This window comes from Canis aureus, chromosome 21 (assembly GCF_053574225.1).
Source record: "Canis aureus isolate CA01 chromosome 21, VMU_Caureus_v.1.0, whole genome shotgun sequence".
Taxonomy (NCBI): Eukaryota; Metazoa; Chordata; class Mammalia; order Carnivora; family Canidae; genus Canis; species Canis aureus.
The window spans coordinates 4,623,472-4,647,966 of record NC_135631.1 but is presented as its reverse complement, the minus strand read 5'-3'; the positions used below and the strand labels follow the sequence as shown (position 1 = coordinate 4,647,966).

The 24,495-nt window shown below is 45.3% G+C and overlaps 1 protein-coding gene and 1 long non-coding RNA gene across 4 annotated transcripts in view; one reads left to right on the top strand and one right to left on the bottom strand.

Annotated features, from left to right (window-relative positions):
* Positions 1–16,259, bottom strand: part of LOC144292351 (uncharacterized) — a 34,912-nt gene extending 18,653 nt beyond the window's left edge. The window contains exon 1 of one of the 2 annotated variants that reach the window (XR_013359790.1): positions 15,834–16,259. This is a non-coding gene — a long non-coding RNA (uncharacterized LOC144292351). The remainder of the gene's footprint in view (positions 1–15,833) is intronic. The other variant, XR_013359791.1, reaches the window with a different exon arrangement.
* On the top strand, positions 14,128–24,431 carry CATSPER1 (cation channel sperm associated 1). Of its 2 annotated transcripts, none has more exons than XM_077862485.1 (13): positions 14,128–15,394; positions 15,548–15,724; positions 16,713–16,925; positions 18,354–18,467; positions 18,623–18,773; positions 19,066–19,157; positions 19,272–19,415; positions 19,581–19,644; positions 19,825–19,897; positions 20,041–20,101; positions 21,309–21,384; positions 23,968–24,082; positions 24,244–24,431. In XM_077862485.1, the coding sequence occupies exons 1-13, from the start codon at positions 14,257–14,259 to the stop codon at positions 24,268–24,270; spliced, it is 2,445 nt and encodes an 814-aa protein (XP_077718611.1). In that variant the 5' UTR covers positions 14,128–14,256; the 3' UTR covers positions 24,271–24,431. The 2 variants fall into 2 exon arrangements, with proteins under 2 accessions (XP_077718611.1, XP_077718610.1); XM_077862484.1 differs by having other exon boundaries at positions 14,129–15,394; positions 15,545–15,724.
* Positions 24,432–24,495: the final 64 nt, after the last annotated feature.

Here is a 24,495-nt window from a genome sequence, read left to right as displayed (position 1 = left end):
AAGGCAATCAGTGGTGGAGTTTTCAACAATTAGATAAGATGACCCATCCTGTAGATTCAGTCAGCATCTTTCCCCAACCAAATTGATGCTTTCCCAACAGACCACGTACAGAATGTGAAGCCACCAAGAGATTTCTGTATTCTTTGTCCCAGTTTTTGCAGGTTTTAATTTTTTTTTTTTTACTGTGGTAAAATATACATAACAAAATTTACCATTTAAACCATTTTGAAGTGCACAATTTAGGGATATTGAGTGCACTCACAATGTTGTGTAACCATCACCACTATTCATCTGCAGAACTTTTTCATCTTCCTAAACTGAAACTCACCCCATTTAACAATTTCCCATTATCTGCTCCTCATAAACCCTGATAACCACTATTCAAACTTCTTTCTCCGAATTTGCCTATTCTGGGTGCCTCATTTAAATGGAAGTATATGATATCTGTTCTTTGGTGTCTGGCTTATTTCACTAGGCTCAATATATTCTGGGTTTATCTATGTAGCAGGTGTCCACACTTCCTTTCTCTTTAAGGCTGAGTACCATTCCATTATATGTACATACCACATTTTGTTTAGCTATGCAGCTGTCCATGCATATTTGTGTTGTTTCCACCTTTGGCTATTGTAAATAGTGCTGCTATGAACATGGGTGTACAGTTATCTGCTTTCAATTCTTTTAGTACATAGACAGAAGTAGAATTCTGGATTGTATCACAGTTTTTTAAACACTCTCAAATAAACCAGTCTTGGTTTAAAAAAGTGAACCATTTTGCAGCATAATGGTTTCTTCATCTCCAAGAGTTTTTGACTCTCTGTGAAGGAGGCAGTGTGTGTGACAACGTCAAGTTTTTGCTTGTTGGGTTTTGGTTGTTTTGTTTGTTTCTTTGTTCATTTTAACAAGAGCAGTGAAAACCCTTGTGAAACAAACCCTTGATGGGAATACCATCAGTTCAAATGCCCTGGCAGTTCTTCCAACAGATCTTTTGAGTCCAGGTGTGAAGAAAACACTAAATATAGCTTAGCTGTTTGTTTCTCTGTGTCAAAGCTGTTTGCAGCAGAGAAAGTTTTCTTGCTTATAACCCTCACTTACAAATCTTACACATGCTATATAGCATGGCATTTACAGGTGAAATACATGGACTCATCAGCCTGGACCAAGAGTCTGTTGTTTTTCAGTTTATTAACAAACAAACAGCTTTCAGCATCATGTGACGTCATCAGTACATCAACTTATTGCTCTTTCTAAGAGTCTCTTCACTTCTTTATTTGGCATCATACGCTACCATTTCATTCACTCTAATTTCACGTGCCAGCGTTATTAGGTTCTCTTGTCTACACAGTGAGTTCTGCTACCAAATAACTTGCTCTTTGAAACTTTCTACTGAACGTGACCTTTAAAATAAAAGTCTTAGGGGTGCCTGGGTGGCTCAGTGGTTGAGCGTCTTATCCCGGAATCCTGGGATTGAGTCTCGCATCTGGCTTCCCATGGAGAACCTGCTTTTCCCTCTGCCTATGTCTCTGCCTCTCTCTGTGTCTCTCATGAATAAATTTAAAAAATCTTTTTAAAAATAATATAAAATAAAAGCCTTAATCTGTTTGCTTTGAAATACCAATTGATAACAATTAGCGCATCTACGTGTCAAATTTGTAAAGTTCTTTTCAATATTGTAAAGTTCTTTTCAATATTGCTGAAGCCATCACTGCCTTTGTAAATTGTAATTCTTTACTACCAACTCTACCAGATTTTTCCATAGTCCTAAGCTTTTCCTCTTTCATTTCACACCTCATAATGAAAAATCACCACATTGGACCATTAGACACATTTGTAAAACATAAATGCTAATAAGACATACAATAAAAGGGCATAATAAATAACTAAACCAGAAACTTGCAAAAATATGAAATGAGGCTAAAATTCACTCCTACCCGGCATAATTCATGTTTTATAGTGTGTACATCAACAGCGAAGTGGCAGGGAGGCCACTGAGCCACAGTGTGTAAAAATTATTTATTTAGAAGGAAAATTTGCTCTGATTTTCTATCCTACCAGAAAGTTTGCTCCCATCAGACAGTCATCAGCGCATAAGGGGAGTTTGGGGGAAGTCATTCAGGAGGGCAAGGCTAATGTCATCTGTCTTCACACCATCCCATCCCAGCAACACAGTATGTACAAATGATCACCGGACTTCCTGAGCTCACCTTGAAAGCTCATGGATGAACACAGTTGCTAGACAGGGTTGAACGACCTCTAGTGGTATCTGAGGCTGCTTGGTTACTGACCATTGCTGAAAGCATTGGCATCACAGGACACATGAAGTTAAAAAAATATATAATGCTGCTTTTTTCTTTTTTAAATCACAATACAGAACCCCTCGTCTGGAAACATTTCGAGGCCAATTCTGTGGTCCTGTAGAAAACTGGTTGAAGACTCTGCCCTAGAGTGTTGATCCTATTTGCTTCTTGTATCCATACTCTGGTCCATAGGAAGGGGGAAAACGAGGGTTTATATGCCCAACACCTCAAATACAAGACTGGGAAGTTCTCACATTGTCTCTACTCTCTTTAGCCACACCTAAATGCAAATTTCATGGGGAAATGTAATCTCCAATTAGGAGGCCCTCTACCTAAGAAGAAGAGGAGAATGGAGTTGTGGTATAGTTAGCACTCCTTCTAGTCTTTTCTTGTCTACAGCTGGCAACAGACACTGAGCTCCTTGAGGACAGGGAACCTAGCAGCCAATGCCACTTGGTACTTGGCTGTGCCCAAGCACTCAGCAAGCAGCTGTAGTCAAAGGAATGACCTATGAGCTTCCAGAAGAGCTGCATTGGACAGGATGAATTCAGCGTACAAGAAACATTTTGCAGTGAGTTTCAGCAGGAAGACAAGACAGCATGGTGGTTAAAGGAAAAGACTTTGGAGTTAGTACTGACTTTAAGTTCTGGTTCATTGGGACACCCGAGTGGCTCAGCAGTTGATCCTGGAGTCCTGGGATCGAGTCCCACTTTGGGCTCCCTGCATGGATCCTGCTTTTCCCTCTGCTTGTGTCTCTACCTGTCTCTATCTCTCTTTCTTTCTCTGTGTCTCTCATGAATAAATAAATAAAATCTTTAAAAAAAAAGTTCTGATTTATTGGGCTCACATATTCTCTGAGTCACAGCACCTTCCTCTGTTAAATGTAATAATATCCATCACGTGGGCTTATTATGAAGATTAAATTAAAAGTATATAAAGTAGGGCAGCCCCAGTGGCACAACGGTTTAGCACCGCCTGCAGCCCAGGGCACGATCCTGGAGACCCTGGATCGAGTCCCATGTCGGGCTCCTTGCATGGAGCCTGTTTCTCCCCCTGCCTGTGTCTCTGCCTCTCCCTCTCTCTCTCTCTCTGTATCTCTATGAATAAATAAGTAAAATCTTTAAAATAAAATAAAGTAAATCCTCAGTAAATAATGTCTGATAGTTTTTTCTTAGTAATAATGTTAGGAGTGAGTTGTACAGTTAGGTAGTCAGGGCCAGAGTTCCCAACAAGAAAATATGGAGTCAGAACAGCTAAAATAAAACAGCACTGACATCCTGTTTTGCACCTTAGACAAGACCACACTAACATTCTACTTTGCAATCATTTTGCAAAATGTCCTAAAATAAGGCCATTAACCACAAAGCATTTGTCATGGGCAAGGGGCAGTTAGGACATAAGCCCCCAGATGTCAGCAAAAAAAGACCATCAGCACAGAGACATTAACCTAATAGGTAAAGAAGAGCACTGGGTGGCTGGGTTGGTTGAGTGTCTGCCTTTGGCTCAGGTCATGGTCCCGGGGTCCTGGAATCTAGTCCCACTTCGGGCTCCCTGCAGGGAGCCTGCTTCTCTCTCTGTGTCTCTGCCTCTCTCTGTGTGTCTCTCATGAATAAATAAAACCTTTTTAAAAAACCCAATAGGTAGACAGATAAGTTACCAAAGCCCTGATTGGCATGACTCATCACATCCTGATTACTTAAGATAACCCCCTAAACTGAGAAACTCCAGGGGCGACCCTCTTGGGCCCTATTCCTCTCCAGGGGCTTTAGTATAAATTGCTCAACAAACTTTGCTTTGCTTTGCTACCACTCTTCGTCTGGTCCTACCTCTTCATTCTTCAAAGCAGCGTGACCAGGAACCGAGGGCACGCAAAGCAGAGAAATCACAGCAATAACCCAATCCATCCATGTTAATGATGGAGAGAGTAATAATACCAATGAACATTTGCTCTGCTTTATATAACTGCACTTTTTGATCCTATGAGATAGATATCACTATCTCCATTTCACAGCAGCAGAAACTGAGGCATAAGAATATTAAGCAACTAGCCCATGGTGACATACCTACTTATGCTGAGCTAGGCAGTTTGAACGCCAGAGCCAACTGGTCCCCCTAGGTGGGATTGCTGTGGCCCCTTAAAGTTCTTTCCACTAACAAGGCTAAGGCAACTGCTGAGGCATATGGTGTTGCCCTGGGCTTCTTTGTCCAGTTTGCCAATCTGGGTCACCTTAGGCCATCCCCCCACACAACTTTTTTATTTGATTTTTTTTCATCATGATAAGTGTACTCTTGAATCCCCATTACCTATTTCACCCATCCCCTACCCACCTCCCCTCCTGCAACCATCAATTTGTTCTCGATAATTGGGAGTCTGTTTCTTGGCTTGTCTCTCTCTTTTTTCCTTTGCTCATTTGTTTTGTTTCTTAAATTCCACATATAAGTGAGATCATATAGTATTTGTCTTTCTCTGATGGACTTATTTCACTTAGCATTATACTCTCTAGCTCTATCCATGTTGTTGCAAATGGTAAGATTTCATTCTTTTTTATGAATGAATAATATCCCATTATTATATATACTATATCATATTCCATTATATTATCTGCATATTCTATATTCCATTATAATATCCACATATTCTGTATTCATTCATCTATCGAATGACACTTGGGCCGCTTCCATAGTTTGGCTATTGTAAATATTGTAAATAATGCTGCAATAAACAATGTGGCATATATTCCTCTGAATTAGTGTTTTTGTATTTGGGGGGCAAATATCCAGTTGTGCAATTACTGAGTCTTAGGATAGTTCTATTTTTTTTTAAAGACTTTATTTATTTATGAGAGACACACACAGAGAGAGAGAGGCAGAGACACAGGCAGAGGGAGAAGCAGGCTCCATGCTGGGAGCCCGTTGCGGGACTGGATCCCGGGTCTCCAGGATCAGGTCCTGGGCCGAAGGTGGCGCTAAACTGCTGAGCCACCCAGGCTGGGCTAGTTCTATTTTTAATTTTTTTATAAAGATTTTATTTATTTATTCATGAGACACACACACACACACACACACACACACACACAGAGTTAGAGACACAGGCAGAGGGAGAAGCAGGCTCCATGCAGGGAGCCCAATGTGGGACTCGATCCTGGGACTCCAGGATCACGCCCTAGGCTGAAGGCAGGCGCTAAACTGCTGAGCCACCCAGAAATCCCCAGCCACCCAGGGATCCTCTATTTTTACTTTTTCGAGGAACCTCCATACTGTTTTTCACAGTGGCTGCAGTTTGCACCAGTTTGCATTCCCACTAACAGGGCAAGAGGGTTCTATTTTCTCCACATCCTCACCAATGCCTGTTATTTCTTGTTTTTGATTTTAGCCATTCTGACAAGTGTAAGATTTTTTTTTTTTCAAGTGTAAGATTTTGATTTGCATTTCCCTGACGATGGACGAGTGATGTTGAGCATCTTTTCTTGTGCCTATTGTCGATTTGTATGTCTTCTTTAGAGAAATGTCTGTTCGTGTCTTCTGCCCATTTTTTAATTGGATTATTTGTTTTTGGGGGGTGAGTTTTATCAGTTCTTTATATATTTTGGGTACTAACCCTTTATCAGATGTCATGTGCAAATCCTTCTCCTCTTCAGTGGGTTGCCTTTTAGCTTTGCTGTTTGCATCCTTGACTATGCAGAATTTTTTTCTTCTGGTGTAGTCTCCAAAGTCTCCTATTACTTTTATTTCCCTTGCTTTAGGAGACATATCTAGAAATATTTTGCTATGGTTGATGCCAGAGAAATTACTGTCTGTGCTCTCTTCAAGGATTTTATGGTTTCAGGTCTCACATTTAGGTCTTTAATTCATTTTGAGTTTATTTTTGTGTATAGTGAAAGAAAGCAGTGTGGTTTCGTTCTTTTGCATGTTGCTGTCCACTTTTCCTAACACGATTTATTGAAAAGACTATCTTTTTCCTGTTGTATATTCATTCCTCCTTGGTCAAAGATTAATTGACCATATAATTGTGGGTTTATTTCTGGTTTTTCTATTCTATTCCATTTATCTATGTATCCATTTTTATGCCAGTACTATAGTTTTAATAGTTTTAATTACTACCACTTTGTAATATAACTTGAAATGTGGAATGTGATACCTTCAGTTTTGTTTTTCTTTCTCAAGATTGCTTTGGCTATTTGGGGTCTTTTGTGGCTCTATACAAATTTTAGGGTCATTTGTTCTAGTTCTGTGAGAAATGCTCTTTATATTTTGATAGAGATTTCATTAAATCTGTAGATTGCTGTGGGTAATATAAACTTTTTAACAATATTTGTTCTTCCAATCCATGAGCATGGAATGTCTATTTCTTTGAATCATCTTGAATTTCTTTTATCAGCATTTTATAGTTTTCAGAGTACAGGTAATATAAACTTTTTAACAATATTTGTTCTTCCAATCCATGAGCATGGAATGTCTATTTCTTTGAATCATCTTGAATTTCTTTTATCAGCATTTTATAGTTTTCAGAGTACAGGTCTTTCATTTCTTTGGTTAAATTTATGCCTATATATTTTATTGTTTTCATCATGGTAGTAAATGCAATTGTTTCCCAGATTTTACTTTTTGTTGCTTCATTATTGTGTGTAAGAAGGCAACAGATTTCTGTACATGATTTGTATTCTGTGACTTTACTGAATTAATTTATCAGTTCTAGTGGCTTTTTTGCTGGAGTCTTTAGGGTTTTCTTTTTTTTTTAATGTTTATTTATTTATGATAGTCACACAGAGAGAGAGAGAGAGAGAGAGAAAGAGGCAGAGACACAGGCAGAGGGAGAAGCAGGCTCCATGCACCAGGAGCCTGATGTGGGATTCGATCCTGGGTCTCCAGGATAGCGCCCTGGGCCAAAGGCAGGCACTAAACCGCTGCGCCACTCAGGGATCCCAGGGTTTTCTATATGTAGTACCATATCATCTGCAAATAGTGAAAGTTTTACTTCTTCCTTACCAACTTGGATGCCTTTTATTTCTTTTTGTTGTATGATTGCTGTGGCTAGGACTTCCAGCAATATATTGAGTAAAAGTGGTGAGAGTAGGCATCCTTGTTTTGTTCCAGACTTTAGGGGAAAAACTCTCAGTTTTTCACCAGAGTATGATGTTGGCTGTGGGTTTTTCACATAAGCCCTTAACTATGTTGAAGTTTATGTTTCCTCTACACCTACTTTGCAGAAGGTTTTTTTATTTTTTTTATCATGAATGGATGCTGTACTTTGTCAAATGCTTTTCCTGCATCGATTGAAATGATCATAGGGTTTTAAATCCTTTTTCCTATTGATGTGATATATCACATTGATTATTTTGCCAATATTGAATCACCCTTGTATCCTGGGAATAAATTCCATTTGATTGTTGTGTATGGCTTTTAAAATACATTGTTGGATTTGGTTTGCTAATATTGTGTTGAGGATATTTTCATCTATACTCACCAGAGATATTGAACTGTGGTTCTTTTTCTTTTTTTTTTTTCTTTTTTTTTATCTTTATCTGGCTTTGATATCAGGGTGATACCTCACAGAATGAATTTGGGAATTTTCCTTTCTCTTTTATTTTTTGGAATAATTTGAGAAGAATAGGTATTAACTCTTATTTAAATGTTTGGTAGAATTCACCTATGAATCTGTCTGGCTGTGGACTTTTGTTTGTTGGGAGTTTTTTGATTACTGATTTAATTTCATTGCTGGTAATCAGTCTGTTCCAATTTTCTATTTCTTCCTTTTTAAAAAAAATATTTTATTTATTTATTCATGAGAGGCACAGAGAGAGAGGCAGAGACATAACCAGAGGGAGAAGCAGGCTCCCCACAGGGAGCCCAATGCAGAACTCGACCCTAGGACCAGGATCACACCCTGAGCCAAAGGCAGATGTTCAACCACTGAGTCACCCAGGTGTCCCTCCTTCTTTTCAATGAATCCAGCTAGAGGTTTATCAATTTTGTTGATCTCTTCGAAGAATCAGTTTCTGGTTTCATTGATCTGTTCTATTGTTTTTTGTTATTGTTTTTAGTTTCTGTATCATTTGTTATTTCCTTCCTTTTCCTTGGTTTGGATTTTGTTTGCTCCTTTTTTTTTTTTTTTCTAGCTCCTTTAGATATAAGGTTAGGCTGTTTATTTGAGGCTTTTCTTGTTTCTTGAGGTAGGCCTATGTTGCTGTAAACTTCCCTCTTAAAACTACTTTTGCTGCATCACAAAGATTTTGGACCATTGTTTTCATTTTCATTTGTTTCCATGTAACTTTTTTTCTAAGTTTATTCTTATTATTTTTATTTATTTATTTATTTTTAGTAATCTCTACACCCAAAGTGTGGTTCGAACTCATGACTCCAAGATCAAGAGCCCCATACTCTTCCAACTGAGCCAATCAAGCTCCCCTCCATATAATTTTTTATTTCCTTTTTGATTTTTTGGTTGATACATTGTTTAGTAGCAGATTATTTAACTTCCATGTTTTTGTAATCTTTCTAGATTTTTTTGTCATTGATTTCTAGTTTCTAGTCAGAAATGATGCAAGATATGATATCAATTTTTTAAATTTATTGAGAGTTGTTTTGTTGCCTAATATGTGGTCTATTCTGAAGAATGTGCATTTGGAAAGAATGTGCATTCTGCTGTTTTCAGATGAAATGTTCTGAATTTGGCTGTTAAACCCGTCTGGTCCGGTGTGTCATTCAAAGCCACTCTTTCCTTATTGATTTTGTTTGAATGATCTGTCCATCGATATAAGTATGGTGTTATGGTCCCCTACTATTATTGTATTACTATTATTTCTTTTATGTTTGTTATTAACTGTTTTATGTATTTAGGTGCTCTCATGTTGGTGCTTAAATATTTACAATTATTATGTCCTCATGTTGGATTGTCCCCTTTATTATTATATAGTGTCCTTTTTTGTCTCTGTCACAGTCTTTGTTTTAAAGTCTATTTTGTCTGATATAAGTATTGCTACCCCAGCTTTCTGTTGATATCCATTTACATGATGTTTCACCACCCCCTCACTTTTATTTTTTAAGATTTCATTTTATTTATTTTAATTTTTAAAAAATCCTATAGCCGACATCATTCTTTTTTTTAAGATTATTTATTTATTTATTCATGAGAGACAGAGAGAGAAAGAGAGGCAGAGACACAGGCAGAGGGATAAGCAGGCTCCACACAGGGAGCCTCACAATGGGACTCTATCCTGGAACTCCAGGATCACACCCTGGGCTGAAGGCAGCGCCGTTGTGATCCTGGAGACCTGGGATCGTGTCCCACGTCGGGCTTCTGCATGGAGCCTTCTTCTCCCTCTGCCTGTGTCTCTGCCTCTCTCTCTCTCTCTCTCTCTCTCTCTCTCTCTCTCTCTGTGTGTGTGTGTCTCACGAATGAGTAAAGAATCTGAAAAAAAAAAAAAAAAGATTTAGGGACGCCTAGGTAGCTCAGTGGTTGAGAGTCTGCCTTCGGCTCAGGTCATGTTCTCAGGGTCCTGGGATCAAGTTCCGCATTGGGTTCCCCGCAGAGCCTGCTTCTCCCTTTACCTATGTCTCTGCCTCTCTCTCTGTGTGTCTCTCATGAATAAATAAATAAACAATCTTTAAAATAAATAATTTAGGGATCCCTGGGTGGTGCAGCGGTTTGGCGCCTGCCTTTGGCCCAGGGCGCGATCCTGGAGACCCGGGATCGAATCCCACGTCGGGCTCCCTGTGCATGGAGCCTGCTTCTCCCTCTGCCTGTGTCTCTGCCTCTCTCTCTCTCTCTGTGACTATCATGAATAAATAAATAAAATCTTTAAAAAATAAAAAATAAAAAATAAATAAATAAATAATTTAAAAAGATTTATTTGGGGCTCCTGGGTGGTTCAGTTGGTTAAGCATCTGCCTTCAGCTGGGGTCGTGACCTTAGGGTCCTGGGATCCAGCCCCACGTCTGCCTCCATGCTCAGCGGAGAGTCTATTTCTCCATCTCCCTCTGCCCCTCCCCAGCTCATGCTCTCTCTCTCTCTCTCTCTCTCAAATAAATAAATAAATCTTTTTTTTTTTTAATTTTTTTAATTTTATTTTATGATAGGCACACAGTGAGAGAGAGAGAGAGTGGCGCAGAGACACAGGCAGAGGGAGAAGCAGGCTCCATGCACCGGGAGCCCGACGTGGGATTCGATCCCGGGTCTCCAGGATCGCGCCCTGGGCCAAAGGCAGGCGCCAAACCGCTGCGCCACCCAGGGATCCCAATAAATCTTTTTTTTAAAAGACTGATTGATTTTGGAGAAAGAGAGAGCATACAAGCATGTGTGAGTGGGCACACTCACATGTGGGTCAAAGGGTCAGAGGGAGAGGAGAGAGAGAAGACCAAGCAGACTTCAGTCTGAGCATGTACCCTGATTCAGGGCTCAATCCCATGACCTGGAGACCAGGACCTGAGCTGAAACCAAGGGTCGGAGGCTTAACTCACTATGCCACCCAGGTGCCCCTTTAATTTCTTTTTTTTTTAAGTAGTCTCTAAGTTCAGCATGGAGCCCAGCATGGTGCTTGAACTCATGACCCTGAGACCAAGACCTGAGCTGAGATCAGGAGTCAAATGTTTAATCAACTGAGTCACCCAGGAACCCTTAAAGATTTTATTTTTAAATAATCTCTACACCCAATATAAGGCTTGAATTCAACTCTAAGATCAAGAGTTGCATGCTCTTCTGGCTGAGCCAGCCTGGTGCCCCTCCATCTCCTCACTTTCAATTTTTAAGTGTCTTTTGGTCTGAAATGAGTCTCTTGTAGGAAGTATACAGATAGGTCTTGTTTTTTATCCACTCTGTTACCCTAAGTCTTTTTTTTTTTTAAGATGTTATTTATTTATTCATGAAAGACAGAGAGAGAGGCAGAGACGTAGGCAGAGAGAGAAGCCGGCTCCATGCAGGGAACCTGACACAGGACTCGATCCCAGGACTCCGGGGATCACGCCCTGAGCCCAAGGCAGATGCTTAATGGCTGAGCCACCCAGGCATCCATACCCTGTCTTTTAATTGGAGTGTTTAATCCATTTATATTCAAGGGAATTACTGATTGGAACATATTTATTGCTGTTTTGTTCTCATTTTATGGTCGTTTCTATAGGTTTTCTCTGATCCTTTCTTTTGCTCTCTTTCATGGTTTGTTGACTTTCTTTAATGATATACTTGGATTCCTTTCCCTTTACTCTTTGCCTATCACTGGGTTTTGATTTGTGGTTGCCATTCTGTATATAACATCTTCTGTATATAGCAGTCCATATTAAGTTGATAGTCACTTAAGTTTAAACCCATCCTTTACTCCTCTACCCACCACATTTTAGGTATATGGAGTCATATTTTTCCCACACACACATACCCTCTTTATTTTTTTAATGGAATCTCTTGACTGATTTTGACAGAAATACTTATTTTTACTGCTTTGTGTTTTTTACTTTTCTTACTCTCACCTATGATCTTTCCTTTCCACTCAAAGAGTCCCCTTTAATATTTCTTTTAGGGCTGGTTTAATGGTCATGAACTCCTTTAGTTTTTGTCTGAGAAACTCTTTATCTTTCCTTCTATTCTGTTTGACAGCTTTGCTGGATAGAGCATTCTTGGCTGCAGATTTTTCCCTTTCAGCACTTTAAATATATCACACCATTTTCTTCTGGCCTGAAAAGTTTCTGCTGAAACATCCATTGATAGCCTGATGGGGTTTCCCTTTCTTTTCGCTTGTTGTTTTAATTACTTTTATCACTACTTTTACCATTTTAATTACTGTGTGCCTTGTATGGACCTGCTTTGGTTGAATTTGTGAGGGGGGGGGTGCGGAATCTCTGTGCTTCCTGGATCTGGATATCTGTTTTGTTACCCAGATTAGGAAAATTTTCAGCTATTATCTCTTCAAATAAATTTTCTACCCGCTTTTCTCTCTTCTTCTTCTTCTTATGAAATCACTATAAAGCAAATGCTAGAGTCACTGAGTTCCCTAAGACTATTCTCAGTTTGCATTATTTTCTTTCTTTTCCTTTGCTAAGCTTGGTTACTTTCCTTTACTTTGTCTTCTAGGTCATAATTCATTCCTCTGCTTCACCTAGCCTGCATTTATTCCATCAAATGTATTTTTAATTCCATTTATTGTGTTCTCGATCTCTGATTGGTTCTTTTTTTTTTTATGTCTGTGTTAAGGGTCTCACTGATATCTTCTACTCTTTCCTCAAGTCCAGTAAGTATCTTTATGATCATTACCTTATTTTGTGTGTGCGTGTGCATGTGTGTGTGTCTGTGTTTTGTTTTTGTATTTAAATAGGCTCCATGCACAGCATGGAGCCCAAAGTGGGGCTCAAACTCATGACCCTGAGACTGAGACCTGAGCCAAAATCAAGTCAGATGCCTAACTAACTGAGCCACTAAGATGCCCCTATGATCATTACTTTAAATTCTCTAACAGGAATATTGCTTAAATCCATTTCACTTAGGTCTCTTGCTGTGGTTTGGTCCTGTTCTTTCATTTGGGACATATTTCTCTACCTCTCCATTTTGTCTAGTTTTCTGTGTCTGTTTCTCTGTGTTAAGAAAGTCAGCTGCTTCTTTTACTCTTAACAGTAATAGCCTTATGAAGAAAAGTTCCTGTGGTGCCCTCCAGTACAGTATCCTCTGCTCCCCAGGGCTCAGAGATTTAGGTAGTAAATGTGTGTTGTGTGTGCTCTGCCATTGAGTCCTGGCCTCTTTTTCCTTCAGTCTTGTTTTATGCAGAGGCTCTCCTTACCTACCTTAGGCAGTGTTTGGTCCCCAGCAGTGGTGGGGCACATTTTGACAAGGTATGCAGTGGTCTACTTGCCCCTGCTGCCACCAGACCTGAGTTCTCACAAAAACATGTAGGTAGGAAGATGAGATGTTGACAGGGTTTGTTCTCCTGGAAGAGGGGGCATGCAGAAACAGGACTGAGGCTAGTGTGACTGGGAAAGGCAGATCCACCAAAGCATGAGGGAGCAGGGCTTGTTGTAAACAAGTTAAGTAGTAAGTAGTGAGTATTAGCTGCACTGGTTCCTGCAGGTGTCTGTTGTTTATGCCGGGGAGGGAGAGAAGGAAACAGCACCTGCTAGCTTCTTTGTTCCTAGCAGGGTCTCCCCATGATCCCTGTCTCTCCGGGTCATGCTTTGAGATTAGTAAATCACTCTTCCTCTTATCTGCCCCTGGCATTTTTCAAACTTCTGTATCTGCACAGCTGTGCTTTCTCTTTAAGTACAGGACTCCACTTCCTAATGCCCAGCTAGGCCCTACTGGAGTAGAGACTGCTGATTTTTAGAATTCCAGGCTTTAAGTCCTGCTGGCTGTAAGAACTCATGAAATTGGCCCCTCTTGCTTTCAAAAGCAAATGTATTGGAATTCATCCTCCCTATTCACGGGCTTCCTGGAGTGAAAGTCTGTTTTTCACCCTTCTCTACACCACTGGCTTCCTCCCCACTGTGGACAGCTATGGTCTGTTTTGCTTCCAAACCGTGTCTTCATCCTTCCTACCTTCTTCGATGTGGCCTCTTCTCTACCTTTAGTTGTGAGTTTGCTCTGCCAGTTTTCACATTGTTTTCTGGGTTATTCACACTAGATGCAACTGTTATCTAGTTGTATCAGGGTGATGAAGTGAGCTTAGGGTCCTCCTACTCTGCCATCTTCCCAGCTGACCCTTGGGAAATAATCCCTTCCCTTTTCTTGACTTCAGTTTCCTCACTTTACAATGAAGAGATTAGATACAATGATCCTTGATTCTGAACTACACCCCAGAAGGAGGCATCTGGGAATTAAACCTGGGAAGGGGCCTGCTGGTGACATCATAAAGGGAGAATTCCATGAGAAGACTCAAGATTTTCTAGAAGCCCAGTGCCACAGTTTAGGTGGGAAGCATATGTAACTCAGGAAGAAGACTTTTGGGCCCATATCTTGACCTCTCCTCATTCTAGGGTTCCCAGTATAGTCATGGATCAACCCTTGTTGGCTGAAATGGCTCAAAAGGAGGCAGACACCAATAATTTGGATGTGTTATCTCACCCTTGCTCACCAACCCCACATCACAGATCAAGCCATAGTGGAGTCCACCACCATCATGAGTCTCATCACCACAGTGGGTCCCCCCATCACAGCGAGTCTCACCACCATGGTGGGTCCCCCCATCATGGCGAGTCCCACCACCTTGGTGGGTCCCACCATCACCGCGAGTCCAATCACCTTGGTGAGTCCCACCATCTTAATGAGTCCCACCATCACAGCATGTCCCATCATCATGGCACATCCCATCATTCTGGCAGGTCCCACCATCATGGCACATCCCATCATCCTGGTGGGTCCCACCATCATGGCATATCTCATCATCATGGTGGGTCTCACCACATTGGTGAATTCCAAGATTTTCATGACAATGCCTCCTCCCACCATTCCTTCTGCTCTCACCGCTCCCACCACCATGGTGGGGCCCACCATTATGGTGGAACCCACCACTTCACATCCCTTGCCCTGACTCCTCATGGCACTGATCTCTCCCATCATTCCAATGGTGAGGGCCACTTTGATGGTGAGTACCACCATGCTAGCAGAGGACATCATGATAGGCCCCACCACCATGGTGGGCCCCACCACCACAGTGAGCCCTACCATGACAGTGGGGCTTACCACCACCGTGGGGCTTACCACCACAGTGAGCCCTACCACCAGAGTGGGTCTTACCAATATGATGAGTCCTATCACCATGGTGGACCCCACCACCATAGGAGATCCCACCACCATGGTGGGTTTTACCACCATGGTGAGGTTTCCCGCCACAGCAGGATCCATTCCCAAGGTGAGCCTTACCACCATAAAGATTCCTATACATATGGTGGCTCTCACCATGACAGTGAGGCCTATTACCATGGTAGGCACCGACATCATGAAGCCCGCCACCATAGAGGGCCTCTTTATCATGGAGAGACCTTATCCCACCCTTCTTATGAGGGATCCTACCATGATCACATACCTCACTACTATGATGAGTACCACCAGAGCCACCGCAGTGAGCACCATGGCCACCATGGCAAGCACCACCATGGCCACCACGGCGAGCACCACCATGGTCACCACGGTGAGTACCACCATAATGTGCATCGTCAGGATTATCTCCGTGGTGATTACCACTATGGGGAGTACCCTCATGGTAGCTCCCAAGGCTTTGGCCCACACAAGTCTCAGACTGTGGCCAGAGCCTCCCTTGGCTCTTCGCTTTCTCATTCAGTAGCCCTCCAGCCTAGCAAGCTCCAGATACAGCACTCAGCCTTCAGCCTGACTCGTTCCCGCAGTGCAGTGCACTCACATGGATCCCAAGTGTCCAACAAAGTCCACCCTCAGGATTCCTCCTCTAAAACTTCCTCAGAAAGCTGGACAGAAGAAGATGAACAATTTCAGAAGCGCAAAAGTAAGTTCCTGCCTGCTCCCCATCCCCAAGTCCCACTGCCTGGCCCAGATTCCAGTCCTGACTTGGATCCTGCACTGACCTCCCACAGATCATGAGGCATGAATCTTACCTGCATGCATATTCCATTGGCTATTCAGTCACCTGACTGTTCATCATCCAATCTCCTGGTCCTTAAATGATGCATCTCTTCCGGCGACCAGCTGTTTGTTCATCCAGTCACTGCTGTGCATATATACACTCACTTCTCAAATATTTCTTCTTGTCTAATATGAGCGCCTGGGCCCTGGAAGTGCAGAGAAAACAAATCCTGCCCTCGAGGGGCTCCAAGACTGGAGGTGGTCACTTAAACAACAAATCCTAGTCCACCCTCCATACCAGGACAATTTCCACTGTCGGTTCTATTTGTCCACATTTCCCCCACTAAACTGTGAACATCTTGATAGAGATTGGGAGCCAGTGTCTGAATGAGGCCTTTGTTTCAGGGCAGGGAGGAACCTTGGCTATGAATGCACAACCCTCCAAGCTTGGCCCCAAGACATTCCGTAAACAGGGTCACAGTCTCACAAACAAGCAGAGAGGGGTAGGTGCCTAATTGGATGGAAGTAGGGAAGGCAGCCAAAAGGAGGAGATGTTCAGCAGAATCTCAGAGGAAGAAGGAACGTTCACCAAGAGGACAGGGTAGTGAGGAAAGTGGGGTTTTCCATGGACACATTGCTACATGAGTAAAGAAAGGCCGGAAGCTGTAGAAGCATGAGCCTGAAATCTGCTTGAGCAGACTGCAAATCCCAAACAGGCTGGCATCCGCCACGGAAGGGGTCAGTCAGGTCTGTGGCCCCAGGATCAGCACAGAGCTGGCATAGAGGCACTTCAGTGAGTAAATGGTAGGCACACAGGCAGGCATGAAGAGGAACCCCAACTTAATCTGGGAGGATGCCTGGTATACCCATGTTCCCTCCCAAACAGACTTGACTCTCTGTCCCCCTTATAGCTGGCAGAGCTCAGCGGTCCCACAAGAAGCTGCACACCGTGGACCTCTTCTACAGGTTGTGGGAAAAATTAAGCTACCTCATTCGGGGCCTCCGGAGAATGCTTAGGAACCTGACTGAGTCCCTAGCCTTTGAAGGCTTCATCTTCCTCACTGTCTGCCTCAACACTATTATGCTTGTGGCCCAGACCTTCGCTGAAGTAGAAGTCCGGGGTGGTAAGAGCTGGGGAGCCCCTTTCACATGGAGGAGGCCAGAGATCTTGTTCCAGCCTCCTGTGGGCCTGATCCAGTACTGGATGATTTATGTAACTTAGCTCATTTGATCCCTACCCCTGGGAAATAGACAACATTGCCCAGTATTTTTTTTTTTTAAGATTTTATTTATTTATTCATGAGAGACACACAGAGAGAGGCAGAGACACTGGTAGAGGGAGAAGCGGGAATTGATCCCAGGATCCCGGGATCATAATCTGAGCTGAAGGCAGATACTGAACCACTGAGCCGCCCAGGTGCCCCCAACATTGCCCAGTATTAAAGATGAGACTCAGAGATCTTGCTGAGGTCAACTAGCCCGCCAGACAGGCCCGCTGAATGGAACGATGTGCTGTTTGTGATACACCCACCAGGTGGTGCATCAACCCCAAACACGCAGCCTTGCGGGGCAGTAGGAGGGAACCCAGGTGGCCTAGAAGAGCCAGGAGACTCTGAGCAAGAGGCGGTGGAGGTGAGGGTGGAAAACCAGGCAAGGTGGCCTCTGAGGCCCTCGGCAGCAGGGTGGAAGAAAGGCCTACCACAGCGGAAATAAACTAAGCAGAGAGTGCGATTGGTGCATTCTTACTCTTACCCTGTTCAGTGAATCCGATGTTTCTGAAAACACCATCAGGCAGACTGGTATTCTTATGGGACCAAAGTGGGTCTGCTGCTTGGTGAGGTCTAGACAGCCTACCCCAGGTGGAGCTGCCTCACCAGGTCATCTTTATTTGTAGAAATAAGTAGATCAACGGGAATAATTTCTAATGCTGTGACTCCCCTAGCAAGGGAAAGCAGGCTCCTTCTCCTAGGGCTTGGGATGAATACTGAGAGGGTTTTTTTTTTTTTTAAATACTTTATTTATTCAGGAGAAACAGAGACAGAGAGAGAGGCAGAGACACAGGCGGAGGGAGAAGCAGGCTCCATGCAGGGAGCCCGATGTGGAACTCAATCCTGGGACTCCAGGATCACACCTGAGCCAAAGGCAGACTGGCTTAACCACTAAGCCACCCAAGTGTCCCAGAGAGCGGTTTTAACATTACAGAGGCTGAGGCACTCTGACTCTGAAGGCTGTCTTCCTCCACCGATTCTTTTTCTTTTCCTGCGGGTTCTTCTCTCATTTCTAAAATGTAAGATTGACTGTTAGGCAGAAGCTGCTAGGAGTTTCCTGAGTTCAGGGGGTCAGTCCTGAGTTCAGGGGGTCAGGCCAAGTAATAGTATTATCATTGTTTTGCAGACAAGAAAACTGAGGCGCAGAGCAATTAAGATGTACAGTCCTCAGGGCAGAGCCAGGTCCTCCCTGAAAGGGACTGTGTGTGAGGTCCAGAGGGAAGGGGGAGAGAAGGGCCAGGGTTGCTGGGGATGGCCCCCAGGGAACCCCTTCTGTCTCCACAGAGTGGTACTTCATGGCCTTCGACTCTATTTTCCTCTGCATCTACGTGGTAGAAGCTGTACTCAAGATCATTGCTCTGGGCCTCAAGTATTTTTCTGACTCCTGGAACAATCTGGGTGTGTGTATCTGGGGGTGGGGGCAGTGAGCCACTGGACTGCTATAGGGGGCTGAGGACAGAAGGGGACTGGCAGGCAGTGGTGGTGTCAGAGGACCACAGGTCTGAGTGAGGGCCTGTGCAGGACCCTGACGCCCAGCCCCACTGTGCCCTCAGACTTCTTCATCATGATCATGGCTATGCTGGATTTCCTGCTCTTACAGTTCAACTCCTTCACTTTCGTCTACCACCAAAGTGTCTTCCGGATCTTCAAGGTGTTCAAGAGCTTGCGGGCCCTGAGGGCCATCCGGGTCCTGCGGAGGCTCAGGTCAGGGGGGCACAGCTGCCCACTCTGGGGTGGGGATTCCACAGGACAGAGTATGCAGGCCTGGGCTTCTAGGAACCTACTGGGACCTGTTCAGGGGAGACGGGAGCCAGGACACTGTGGACTCCAGCCCACTTCTGATAAGCCTCCTGCCACCTGCTAGGATCAATCACTTCCAGAGAGTGCTGGACTCTCCCAAACCACTGGCAAAGCAGGGACCTTCTGTAGCTGCCAGCACAGATCCCCCACCAACCCCTCTCATTCATTCAGCCTCCCTCTCAACTTCTGCCCACAGCATCTTGACCAGCCTCCAGGAAGTGACTGGGACCCTGGCACGGTCCTTGCCGTCCATCACCGCCATCCTCATCCTCATGTTTACCTGCCTCTGTATCCTGTGCTGTGGCGGGGGAGGGGGGGGAGGACGGGAGTTGGGTGGGAGCCCAAGGTGCTGCGATGGGAGGAATGGGACTCTGTGAACCTGGTTTGACCCTCAACAGCCAGTCCTCTTTTCTGTGGTGCTCCGGGCTTTGTTCCGTCTATCTGACCCGAAGCGCTTCCAGAGCATCTTCACCACCATCTTCACCCTTTTCACCTTGCTCACCCTGGATGACTGGTCCAGCATCTACCTGGACAGCCGGGCCCAGGGTGGGACAGGCCCCAGGCTGGGTGGAGGGCAGGGGCTTGGTGGGGTGGGCAGACCCCGGTGGATTGGTTACCCCATCTGCAAAGTGGGACATCTGATGTGCGCTGGCAGGGGTGTGACGAGGGCAGGTGAAGAACTCACAGCTCAAACGACACCCTCTCTCCCAGGTGCCTGGCACATCATCCCCATTCTCATGATTTACATCATCATCCAATACTTCATCTTCCTCAAGTGAGGACCCCACCCCTACTTTGCTCCCTGGCTTCACCCCCACCCCCACCTAACCTTGAGGCACCCCCTCCCCAGTCTTCTCCCCTTGGCCATGCCACAATGAGCCCAGAGAAGGGTGCGGGGCCTCTCCTACAGCCTCCTCCTCGGGAGTACCCCACTGTCCACTCTCACTATCCCCAGCCTGGTGATTGCTGTCCTGGTGGATAACTTCCAGATGGCTCTGCTCAAAGGCCTTGAGAAAGTAAAGCAGGAGGTACTGAGGGGCGTGGGGCAGGGGGACCAGTTGGGGGAAACATGAAAGGGTGGGCACAGGGGCTGGGAGGAAGGGAGGAGGGGGCTCCAGGAAAGGGCAGACAGGAAGGGGACTCTGGCAGGACAAAGGCCTCTTCTTCCCAGAGGGCTGCCCGGATCCACGAGAAGCTGCTGGATGACTCACTGACAGAACTCAGCAAATCAGGTGCTGGCCCTCCTTCCACTGTCAGACACGGAATTCCAGGTTCAGTGGCAGAGTTTGAGAATCGGAGACTCAGGAAGACTTTCAGAGCCTAGAACTTTGGTCCAAATTGCCTTTTGACTGATTGTCAATTCTTGAAAGCCCCATTTGTGAAATGACTAATTGACCAAACGATGATTCATTCACCGAATATTCATCTCTTCTAATAATTTATAAAGGATATGGCACTTGGTTTTACATGGGATGGTTCCAGCTGCCTTTGAGGGTTTTGTCACAGTGTTACACACACTTGTCCAGAGTCACACAGAGTGGATTGAGAGTCAAAAATCAAAGTTTCCTGCACATGTTCATTTTTACAAACCTGACTTTCTGAGTGAATTGATTTTGAGATAGTTGATTTGCTTCCTGCTTAAAGATCTTCATAACCTTAGAATCTGAATTCCAAGGATCCCATTCTTAGGCTCTTAGACCCTCTGGTCTGGTGTTGACCAGAGGGTCTCAAGGGTCTCAAGGGGTCATTGGGTCTCAAGGGGTCACTGGGTCACTCCTTCCATCAGGGATAGACACATAGCTTAAGCAAAAAAGCTTAAGCAAAAAGAGGAATTAATTGGCACAGATTACTTAGCAAATTGAGGATGTGTGCGTTTTCAGGAATGGCTGGATCCAGGATTCGGTCTCTTTCCATCTATCTGCTCTGTAGTCCTCTGCGTGGCTTTGTGTTTATGGTGGCCCTTCCCTTGTCGGGGGAACTCGGCCACCTGCCACTCTAGTCCCAAATCTTCACAGGTTAGCCATCCCTATCATGCCAAGCAGAGACTTCCTCTTCTTCCAGTATTTAGAGCAAAGTCCCAGAAATGAGTCTTCTTTACTTTGGTCACCTGACTATCTTGGAGCCAATCACTCTGGTGGAAAGAATAGGCTGTTCTGATTGGCCAGGCCTGAGTCACATGTCCTTAGATGTGGGAGACAAGGTGGACCCAAAAGGCACAGGAGTAGTTCCTCAGGAAAAGTAGGGGACTTTTACCAGAGGGAGAGACAAAGGAACAAACAAATCTGATGCGCACTCCACATCCAGAGAAGCCACCTCTCTGAGGGCATTGTGGACAAAAACTCTTTTAACCCCCTCTGAATACCTCTGTGACACATTGGATTTCTTCCACCCCCTCTCAATCCAGGCATCTTCTTGACTTTCCTCCTTTTTTACACCCAGAACCTGAAGAGGTAGTGAGTGAACACACCAAACAGAAGCAGCTCATTGAGAAAAAATTGGGGACCATGACTGAGAAGTAAGGAGATGCAAAGAGAGGGGAGGCCCGGTGTCTGAGGGGAGAGGTCTGGGGTCTGACCCATGGGCTGGCAGGGCGAGAGACATTGCCCACCTTTCTGGAAGGGGAGGTGGAACGCCAAGGCCCATGTAGAGCCTATAAGTGGAATGTGGAAACCGTAAGGGGCTGCTGCTCACCTTGCGCTATCTTCTGCCACCAAGAGAATCCCACCAGCAGTGCCTGCAGGGCCATGAAAGCCCCTCGGAGGCCAAGGGCAAAGGGATGGCAGCAGGGAGGGCCTGGATGTACAGTGATTCTGCTCATCTGTTTACTCGAGAAACATCCCTGCCCCTTGCTCTGGGTCAGGCCCTGCAAGGACTCCCAGACACAGACTAGCCCCTGCCCACAAGAGCCCTGTTGCCAATGACCTGTGCAGGGCCGTGAGGGTGGTGGACTTTGGCTAGGTGGAGAGGTGAAGGAGGCACGTCAAGGAGTAGCTTGGGTAAAGGCCTGGGAGGCAGATGGTCAGCACCCATTCCTGTCAAATCAGTTGGGCAGCTGGGGACTCGTGGCTGTGCTCATGGCGAGGGGACCTTGGCATAGACTCATGCTTTCTGGCTCTCAGGCCTAGGTCTGCAGAGAACCTTCCTTCTGAAAGCTGGGTCCCACTGCACTTCATCCATACTGGCTCTAAACCATCAGGACAGCCCGACTATTGGTAGCCTCCAGCTCCTTCTCACCTGCTATCCTCACTCAAGCCTCAAAGGCCCTCTGTGACCCAGCCTTTGCCAACCTCCCTTGTTTCCTTGGCTACTACTTCCTGCTGTCCCCACACTGTTTCCCAAGGGCAGTCCATCCTTCTCCACCTCTGATGGAGAACTGTTGTCCACACTGTTGTCTCTGCCTGGAATGTTCTCTGGGTGCCAATGCTGGGCTCAAGCAACCACCAATTGGGAGACCCGAGTTCCAATCCTACTTGCCTCACTTCCTGGCCTTCCCGCCCCCTTCCAGGTTCTAGCAACTTGGCCACTGGCCTAGTGAACACTTGGCACTTCTGTAACATTTTCTTGGGGGTTTCCTGGCCTCCAGACTCTTCCACCTGGTCCACCTCCACAAAGGGTGCCCTCTGGTTTTGTCTGTTGGTTGGTTGTTGTTGTTTGTTTTATTTTTATTTTTTTTTATTTATGATAGTCATACAGAGAGAGAGAGAGAGAGAGGCAGAGACATAGGCAGAGGGAGAAGCAGGCTCCATGCACCGGGAGCCCGACATGGGATTCGATCCCGGGTCTCCAGGATCGTGCCCTGGGCCAAAGGCAGGCGCCAAACCGCTGCGCCACCCAGGGATCCCTTGTTGTTTGTTTTAATCTTTCCTTTCTTTTTATTTATTTAGAAAGTGGTCTTTGTTAAAAGCAGTTTAGGCTTTTCCTTTGCATCAGACTTTGAAACCCTACAAGGCTCTTGGCTCCTTTGATAAGGTCTTGGCACTTTGTGTTGACCTTTTCTGGGTGTTTCCATCTCCAATTCACCCAGTCTCTACAGCCTTCTTCCCTGAGGCCTGCCCTGGCCTCCAGTATACTTCAGTTTCTCTAGAGTAAGCAGACCAGACACCTTACCTAAGTTTGGCAAAGCCTCACATGTCTTTCAAACTCAAGTCCATGGCAGTTCCTCTGGAAGTCTTTTCTGATCCCCAGTACTGAATGAGGTTCTCCTCCTCAGGGACCCCCAGCACTCTGTTTATACTTATCACAAGCATAAACACTCTTGGTTCACTTTCCTGGCCCTGCCATAGACTGAGTTCCTTAAGGACAAGTATTGTTTCCCATTAATTTGTGTCCTTGGAGCTCCTGTCAGTGTTCATTGATTTCAGTGTCATTTGATGGATGGATGGATATAAAACAGGCAGGTGATGAGGGAGTTAAGAGAGGGGTAGTTGGCTGGGTGAATAGTTGGGGGGAGGCATGGTTAAGTGGATGACTGCACAACCTGATGAGGGAGTAGGTGGGTAGGTCCAGGGAAGAGCAGGTCAATGGAGGGATGTGGTGGTTTGATGAGTGAGTAGATGGCTTAGGGAGGTAGGAGGATGAAGGTGGGTGAGTGGGTGAAATAGAGAGGTGTGGGTAGTTAGAAGGGCAAACACATGGGTGGGTGGATAACTGGATAACCCTACTAAGTGATGGATAACTGGGAGGGGAAACAGCAGTTAGAACCCTGTGTGGTGGGGCACCTGAGTGGCTCAGTTAGTTAGGCGTCTGCCTTTGGCGCAGGTCATGATCCTGAGGTCCTGGGATGGAGCCTCACATCATTGGGTTCCCTGCTCAGTGGGGAGTCTGCTTCTCCCTCTGCCCCTCCCCCTGCTCATGCTCACTCTCTCTCAAATAAATAAAATCTTAAAAAAAAAAAAAAAACCTGTGTGGCACAGACACAAATTGGGGCTTTTTGTTGTGAAAAAGGAGAGATACACCATGAAAATTCCTGCTTGGGAAAGTTGCAATGGGAGGCTGGTGGGAGACAAGCAAGAAGAGCTGTCTGGGGGGCTCTGGCAGCCCAGAAGACCCTGGTAGGCAGGTCAGCTCAGGCTCCCCTCTGCCCCACTCTGCCCCTCAGGCAGCAGGAGCTCCTATTCCACTTCCTGCAGCTGGTGGAGGGGGTGGAGCATCATCAACAGAAATTCCGCTCGCAGGGATCTGTTATTGATGAGATTGTGGACACTGCATTTGAGGTGAGCCAGGCAGCTCCAGAGGAGAGGAGCCAGAGTGGGGGGACCCCAGAGGGCCAGGCGCGGGAGGCTTGTGCCCAGAGTGCCCCGAACAGTCACATGGGCATGTGTGGGGGAAGGCAGAGGCCAGTGCCAGCTCAGTCACCCTCCCTTCCTACCCCCAGGCTGGAGAAGAAGACTTCAGGAAGTGACCCCTGGATGGAGACAGTCCTGGGATGCAGATTTCAGCCTCTGGCAAGCTGCCTACGGGGTGGTGGGGGTGAGGTAGGGGGGTGAAGGTCAGGACAAAGTCCCCTGATCTGCTGGAATGATCTCTGGCCTGCAGGGCTGGGCCCTAACAGAATTTTAAAACCCCAAGTGGCTCTGTGTCCTCCCTGGCGAAACCAAGGCTCAGGGCAGGGGAACTGTGCACATGG

Bases quoted from the DNA above. Each gene is read 5' to 3' on its own strand.
- CATSPER1 (XM_077862484.1), top strand. From the start codon at position 14,257: ATGGATCAACCCTTGTTGGCTGAAATGGCTCAAAAGGAGGCAGACACC. The intron at 19,158-19,271 runs GTATCCTGTGCT...CTCAACAGCCAG, and splicing joins CCTCATGTTTACCTGCCTCT to TCCTCTTTTCTGTGGTGCTC. The intron at 20,102-21,308 runs GTGCTGGCCCTC...TTTTACACCCAG, and splicing joins GACAGAACTCAGCAAATCAG to AACCTGAAGAGGTAGTGAGT.